The sequence below is a fragment of the Augochlora pura genome, chromosome 7, assembly GCF_028453695.1.
Source record: "Augochlora pura isolate Apur16 chromosome 7, APUR_v2.2.1, whole genome shotgun sequence".
NCBI classification, from domain to species: Eukaryota; Metazoa; Arthropoda; class Insecta; order Hymenoptera; family Halictidae; genus Augochlora; species Augochlora pura.
The window spans coordinates 33,924,108-33,931,086 of record NC_135778.1 but is presented as its reverse complement, the minus strand read 5'-3'; the positions used below and the strand labels follow the sequence as shown (position 1 = coordinate 33,931,086).

The 6,979-nt window shown below is 34.3% G+C and overlaps 2 protein-coding genes across 6 annotated transcripts; one reads left to right on the top strand and one right to left on the bottom strand.

Moving 5' to 3' along the window:
• Positions 1 to 98: 98 nt before the first annotated feature.
• On the top strand, positions 99 to 5,167 carry No66 (Bifunctional lysine-specific demethylase and histidyl-hydroxylase NO66). 4 transcript variants are annotated; one of them, XR_013494544.1, is made up of 7 exons: positions 129 to 538; positions 916 to 1,472; positions 1,547 to 1,824; positions 1,886 to 2,615; positions 2,680 to 2,866; positions 2,935 to 3,058; positions 5,033 to 5,167. XR_013494544.1 is itself a non-coding variant. In XM_078187090.1 (6 exons), the coding sequence occupies exons 2-6, from the start codon at positions 916 to 918 to the stop codon at positions 3,004 to 3,006; spliced, it is 1,824 nt and encodes a 607-aa protein (XP_078043216.1). In that variant the 5' UTR covers positions 99 to 108; the 3' UTR covers positions 3,007 to 3,255. The 4 variants fall into 4 exon arrangements, 3 of the variants coding, with proteins under 3 accessions (XP_078043216.1, XP_078043214.1, XP_078043215.1); XM_078187090.1 differs by lacking the exons at positions 129 to 538; positions 5,033 to 5,167 and adding an exon at positions 99 to 108 and having other exon boundaries at positions 2,935 to 3,255; XM_078187088.1 differs by lacking the exon at positions 5,033 to 5,167 and having other exon boundaries at positions 2,935 to 3,254.
• Positions 3,160 to 6,710, bottom strand: LOC144473315 (multiple coagulation factor deficiency protein 2 homolog). 2 transcript variants are annotated; one of them, XM_078187093.1, is made up of 5 exons: positions 6,597 to 6,710; positions 4,798 to 4,957; positions 4,630 to 4,716; positions 4,334 to 4,491; positions 3,161 to 4,200 (listed from the first exon to the last, which is right to left on the bottom strand). In XM_078187093.1, exons 2-5 carry the CDS (start codon positions 4,947 to 4,949, stop codon positions 4,064 to 4,066), a joined length of 534 nt encoding a protein of 177 aa, XP_078043219.1. In that variant the 5' UTR covers positions 4,950 to 4,957; positions 6,597 to 6,710; the 3' UTR covers positions 3,161 to 4,063. The 2 variants fall into 2 exon arrangements, with proteins under 2 accessions (XP_078043218.1, XP_078043219.1); XM_078187092.1 differs by lacking the exon at positions 6,597 to 6,710 and having other exon boundaries at positions 3,160 to 4,200; positions 4,798 to 5,042.
• Positions 6,711 to 6,979: the final 269 nt, after the last annotated feature.

Sequence of the window (6,979 nt, the reverse complement as noted above, 5' to 3'; positions counted from 1 at the left end):
ATTCTAACGCTATGTGGCGTCGTTTCTCGTAGTTGAAATCGTTTAATTCGGAAATATAATGAGAGTTAGATGACTTTGTATTAACTTGTCAGGCTGTCTCCAAAAATTGTTAATATGGATATAAATTATTGAGTATTGCTTACAATGTTTATTGCTCTCATTTATGAGAGTTACATTATTTTCGGTTGAGTAGGACGTGCGGTTCTATTCGCGGGAATCAATTTGATATTTGAATATATCAAGTTTAATTCCCATTAATCATTCTAAACTAAATATATCATTTATTGTCTGTCAGTTAGCATTCAATCCTTATAAAATCATATTTTCTATTAATTTACGATTTGAATTTCGCGGCGAATAAGCTTTAGTTAGGAGATAATGTTTGTGTATAGATGTGATGTTGAAATGACATGTGACGCGAAGCACGTGTGAATGATAAATTTAAGCTGAAGATACTGTTAATAATAATAGTAATCAAGAAACGTCATTTTTTATTAGTGCATCATTGAAAATTTAATATAATCCCATAATTTTCATGGTAAACTTTTACGATATTATTTCACTGTTATTTGTGAGGTGAACCTAACCTCCAAACACACCGGTATCTATGATAGAATTTTATTTCGTTATAAATAAACTGCGAATATTACACAAACGTAATATTTCATAAGTTACAATGTAGATTCAAGAAAATTAAATTTAAATAAACTTGTATTTTCTTGATTATTATATCAAATTTTAAAACAATTCATAGTCTTTCCAATTTCTAAGAATTCAATATTTACATAAAGATTTGCAATCTAATTGTAAGCAATACCATTTGTATTTAATTAACATTTTTATTCTGATTAATTTTAACTTCAACAACGTAGTTATTATTACTAAAATACAGTACTTTCTTACATTAATTTGCAGATGCTTAACTATCATGGACATATATCAGCATTTGCTGTACAGGCAATGAAACGCAAAAACATAGAATTAACCTCAAAATCGAAGAAATTAAAAAAGAAGCATGTTTCGCAAGAGAAAACAGTGACTTTGCGAAATGACACCAAGGAAGTAACGAAACAACAAGTAAACAAAACAGCTGTGAATGCTATTCAACAGAAAACAAATAAGACCTCTACGTCTAAAAAAATTGCTCCATCTGCTCTTAAGAAAAGTAAATCACTTCAAAGCTTTTATAAACTAAGGGAAACAAATAGAAAGACAATTAATAATTCAAAAGCTCCAAAAACAAAATTGCAATTAAAGAATTCTGTAACAGTAAATGCAGGCGTTGCAAAAATCAAACACACTAATCAAAAGCAGTTAAAACAGAGGAGTAGAAGAAATGTAAAGAAAGTAAATGAATTACCTCCTCCAAAAGAAGTTAAAATGTCCGAGGATTATCAAGAGAATCCTTTCAACATCAGCCATTCAATGTTCGAATGGATGATACATCCATTGAAAGTGGAAGACTTTTTGGAGTTAGTACAATCTATATTTCAGTATAATACTTGAATCCCTGTTTAGTATTGAATTGTTTTTGGAATTGTTACAGAAAAAATTGGGAACAGACACCAGTACATATAAAGAGGAACTGTAACAATTATTATAAGTTGCTCATGTCCACTCCAATGATGGATAAAATATTACGAGAGTCTTATATTCAATTCACAAAAAATATTGATATCACTTCTTACCAGAATGGAGTGAGGGAAACACATAATCCTATTGGTAGAGCAGTTCCAAGTGTTGTTTGGGATTATTATGGGAATGGGTGCTCTGTTAGGATGCTGAACCCACAGACATATGTACCAAAATTGCATTCTTTAAATGGTAATGAAACTATTATATTTTAAAACTGTAGCAAAGCATAACATTTGTGTTCCATTTTCAGCTACACTTCAAGAATTCTTTGGTTGCTTTGTGGGAGCAAATGCTTACCTAACACCTCCTAATAGCCAAGGTTTTGCTCCTCATTATGATGACATAGAAGCTTTCATATTGCAGATAGAAGGTCAAAAAAGATGGAGATTATACAAACCACGATATGAGAAAGAATATCTGCCAAGATACTCCTCGAGAAATTTTGAGGACTCGGAAATAGGAGAACCCATATTAGACACGGTAGTGAAGGCAGGAGATTTGTTATACTTTCCACGAGGAACCATACATCAGGGCACTACCATGGATTCCCATAGTCTTCATATAACTTTAAGCGTTTATCAGAAAAATAGTTGGACTGACTTTTTAGAGAAATTACTCCCAGATGCGTTGAAAACTGCAGCAGAAAATGATAGCGAGTTTCGAAAGGGACTACCGTTTCATTACACGAGGCACATTGGCTTTGCTCATTCTGACAATCAAAATAGCAGCAAAGAAGAGTTTAGAGAGCATGTGAAGCATTTGCTTAGAAAGTTGGTGGATCATATTGATGTTGACAAAGCTGCAGATCTTATGGCTAAAAACCATGTTTACGATTTTCTGCCTCCGGTTTTATCAGAGGTTGAGCAGGAGTGCTCTGTGGTTCAAGACGGCGAACGCATGACTGCAAATGGTTGTGTGAAGAATCGAGTTGAGATTGAGCCTGATACTAGAATACGATTACTGCGATCTCATTGTATTAGGCAAGTTCTAACAATTATAGTTTTTCATACATTGAATACAATATTTATTATTTCTTTTCTCCAGATTAATCCAAGAGCACGGCACGTTCAGGATATATTACTCGACTGAAAATTCGAAAGAATACCATGAGTATGAGCCACAGTTTTTGGAAGTCGGAGAAGAGTTTGTGCCTGCAGTGAAAGAGCTAATACAGCGATACCCGGAATACATTTCTGTCGAGGACTTACCAATCTCTGGCGAAGATAACCAGGTGAGTTTAATGAATTTGTGCGTTATTGTTTTATGGTACGATGAAATGTATTTCTTTTTGTTTGATAGATACAAATAGCTAAAGACCTATGGGAAAAGTGCATTGTGGTGACAGACGATCCGTTGTGTGTAATAGACTGAATATACAATTTTGATTAGTCTTTACAAAAATGACAAAAAAATAAAAAAGAAGGTATTCTTTGGTTTTTATCACATAAGCTTTTAATAAAAGATTTATTCATCGAAACGTTTTATATGTTTGTTGTACATTTATTTCTAGAAATAAGTGTAAACAAGATTAATTTAATCCTTAAATAAGTTAACTAAGAGCTATAAAGTGTATAAACAATGGTAGTTAATTTTATTTAATAATATAGCTATAGTCACTAATCAGTGTAAATATTATATATTCGTAAAAGAATAAGAAGTGATTATCCTATAAGGATAATTAAATAAATATCCTTTGTGAATGTTTAATAGTCACAAAAAAAATGTAAATTATCGTAAAATAATTATCTTTAATACATAGGAAATTGCAATTATGGTTTCTAAGTAGACACCATAAATTATTAGCGTGCTTTAGGCCTAAATATTCATATTTTATGTATAAAACTAAATCTGAAAAATTTATGATTTTATCGAAAGTATAATTAGTAACTTTCTCATAGTCTCGATGTTCGCATGATCTTGGTATATACACAGCCGTTCATAAATTTGGGATCACTGATTTTAAAGAAAATGCTTTTTTCATTCATTCTTAGATTCACAAATATATAATTATTGTCTAATGAATTGTAGTGATTTTTGATCTCAAATTTCTGATCGGACTTACATGTGTATTTTAAATATTAATTAATTTGTACGATTAAATTAAATATTAAAATTGTCACAATAGATTTCATATATCTTTTTATCAGAGAAAAAATATTTTGAGTTAGATAGAAATTTTTGTTAGTCTATGCTGCAGGGCTTATTTATGTTGAAAATATTCTTTAACCCTGCAGTGGCCATATAAGTTGAAACTATAAAAATTGCGCAATTACTTGCGACTTGAATTTCATGGTTCTAGTTAGACTAATTAGGCGAGTGTTTAATGTACTATATAGATTCCATTGATATAAAATAGCAATTCAGCAACTCCTGAATGATCGTAGAATGTTGATTTTGATCATTGATTAGGATTTGCTTCTTTTTAATTTTATTTTCTAATTCGAAGATTGTCATCCCTCTTTGTTTGTGCGATGTGATCCCTTTGTCTTCCTAGAACGTATTCAATGTATCCAAGGTACCCATCATTATCCAAATCGTCTTCTTTGAACACTCTGTCTACTAATTCTTCATTAGAATATACAGAAAAATGTTAGTATCAATTTTTTGATACATATTATATCCATAAATATTTACTTAAAATTTACAATTACTTTTCAGTATTATTTGCAACTTAGTATCTTTTTTTTAATTTACATACCAATAATATCTGGTAGATCATCTTTCAATATTTGTCTCGTCTCTTCGCTCAAACTTCTCTGTTCAGCTTCAGATAATTTGTTTTCATGAAATGTGTGTTGAATAGCATGCAGAATTTCTAGTCCATCCAATTTTGCATTGTTGTCGACATCGTGGACTCTATAAGTAATAGGAATTAATTAAATTAATGTTAATAAAACGTTGATCCTAATACCATTTTTTGATTATGAAGTTTTTTTAGCTTTATGAAATAATAATTCTAAAAAGTAAGTTACGTTCGTCGGTGTAAGAACATACTTGAAATAATGGAATTCTATTTCCTGTTCAGTCATATTTGAAAAGTCCAATTGATCTGCCACGTCTCCCATGTCCTCCTTCAAATGACTACAATTATAAGGTTACAATAATTGTCAATCCAAAAATATAATTTCTAAAATTAATTAAAATAAAAAATGTCAAACTAACGTTGCGTCCTGCAAGAGGTTCGTATCTTGTGTAATTTTAACATCCTTTTGCGGAGCGTAATGATGATGGGAGACGGTGCTGCGGGGATGATGAGGACCGCGAAGCCCATTAGAAAACCCCGCGTACAGCACCATTAAAATTATAGTTATCATTTGTATATCTGAAACAATGAATGTCAAGCCGTTTAATATTTCTAATTTTGCAAAATGTTTAACGTTATACAATAAAATTCTAGGGTGAAACATAAGGCGGCGACGCAGAGGGTGGCAACGACTGTCGAATGACACCGCTTGATATTTCTTGCTGTGCACGGTAACAATAGGACCTGCTGGGACATGTTCATCGACTATGTTGCCGTACCAGTGCCTATTACCACTTCCACGGACTGAACACCCCCCTCAGCTAGCGACAGATGGGCGGTAAAGGGAGTCCCAGTAATTATTATGCGATTACCCACAAGCCCATTGATTTAGATTGGACCCGGGGGGCGAAGTACGGCACTGGGCCCGTCTTCGAATTTGCCACACATCGCTTACCCGACTTCGCTATACTTCCAAGAAGTATTTTCAAGAATTCCAAACAAAGCTCCTCAACAATGCATTTGCAAAAGAGTGAACAAATGTTTCGTTACATTTCTTGTCAGCAACAAAATTAACGGAACATTTTCTATCCGCGTTGATTCTTCCAGTAGAAGGGAAAGAAGAGAAGACAAATGCAGCCAGCGTATGGGTCAGTAGTAACCCGAAATCAGGAAGCCGAGGGTCGACACTATGAAGTGTGTACAGGGAGCAATCGTAGATAGGTGTTAAAAAACAAAACAGAGGACAGACAGGAATCCGAGGTACTTACGAATCAATTTTCTATAGGCTTACGGTGGTCGAGTGGGGAATGCATATGTTGAGGGTGCCCCGAGGGGCTTTCGGTGCAAGTGGACCCCCCGGGTGCTGCATGCACTCCCTAGCTTGAACAGAACACCCTCGATTCGCCCCCTTCTTCTCGTTGGTGTCGAAATCTATAAATAATTTATATCATTTGGTCCATTCAACGGGAGAGCCCATATGTACCTGTGTCGCCTTACAGGGGATCTGTGACCGCTCCAGATTTTTTGGGTATGTTGATCGACCATTCGGATTATAGTAGAGCAGATCTTATTTTTACCGATGTAGATTTTTCAGTCGCGAATACATTTTATTCTATTTTGTTTAATTGTCTAATCGAAGTTTTACTTATAAATGCAAAAATATACATAGACTTTAAATTAGCCTAGAGACTAAAAAAGACGATACTTTATTTTGTTTTGCGTTTTGCATTGAAGTTCCAACTACAAATATAAAGTGGAAAGCATAAGGTGTACAAAAATATGAGCTATATTAAGTACAACGAATGCTTCATTTTAATCTTAAGCAGCGTAGTCGATTTAAATTAGTCTGGAAACTGAAGAAAATCTTTTGTCCGCGATTCTACATTTAAAAATACTTTTAAATTACACCGTACTCTAAAGGAAACGTTTTTACTCCCCAAAGAGCGTATTCTCCAAAAGAAATTGAATATCTCGAAACCGGACACCGAGTTTGCAAATGCGCTTTTAAATAGCGCGCGTTCTTTGTCTTCGAAAGCTCACCGCCCGCGACTATCGGAGCGCGATCTGGAGATGGGGTAGGTCCCTCGCACCCTCTCCGAGTTAGGTTAGGTTAACCTAGTGTCGCAGAGCCGCCGAACTCGAGTTCCACATCGATTTCAACGAAATTTGAGCACTTGGAATGATAATGATTAATGGCGATGATTAAGCATAAATTTACCTTGATTTAGGAGTTGAATCAGCTGATGGTTGACACTCGTGGGCTAGCACCGTGGTCCAATTTTCCCCGTTGGTGATTCCGATGGTGTTTTGGACCTAACGGGGAAATCGCGTGCTTATCGACGTTTTTCGGGGAGCTTGCGTATTCGAGGAGTTGCTCAAAGCTCTGATATCTTCTTGAGCGGGTTATGCGGCGTTTGAATTTTGGACGTAGGTAAGAAAGTTCGTTAAGAACTATCCCCTCATCTTTTCCGTTTTATGAAAATATTTTATCTGGTCGTTTTTAGATAAAATGATCAGCAGGAGAAGATTTTGAGTATATGTATAGGACAGTTATTAAAATTTCGATTGGTATACTGAAACACCCCCTTGATTTTACAGAAA

Coding starts and splice junctions, on each gene's coding strand:
- No66 (XM_078187088.1), top strand. Junction 1,825..1,885: donor AAAATTGCATTCTTTAAATG/GTAATGAAACTA, acceptor TTCCATTTTCAG/CTACACTTCAAGAATTCTTT. Junction 2,867..2,934: donor TCTCTGGCGAAGATAACCAG/GTGAGTTTAATG, acceptor TTTGTTTGATAG/ATACAAATAGCTAAAGACCT.
- LOC144473315 (XM_078187092.1), bottom strand. CDS start 5,042: ATGTTTCACCCTAGAATTTTATTGTATAACGTTAAACATTTTGCAAAA. Junction 4,717..4,797: donor AACCTCTTGCAGGACGCAAC/GTTAGTTTGACA, acceptor TTATAATTGTAG/TCATTTGAAGGAGGACATGG. Junction 4,492..4,629: donor ATAGAATTCCATTATTTCAA/GTATGTTCTTAC, acceptor TATTACTTATAG/AGTCCACGATGTCGACAACA.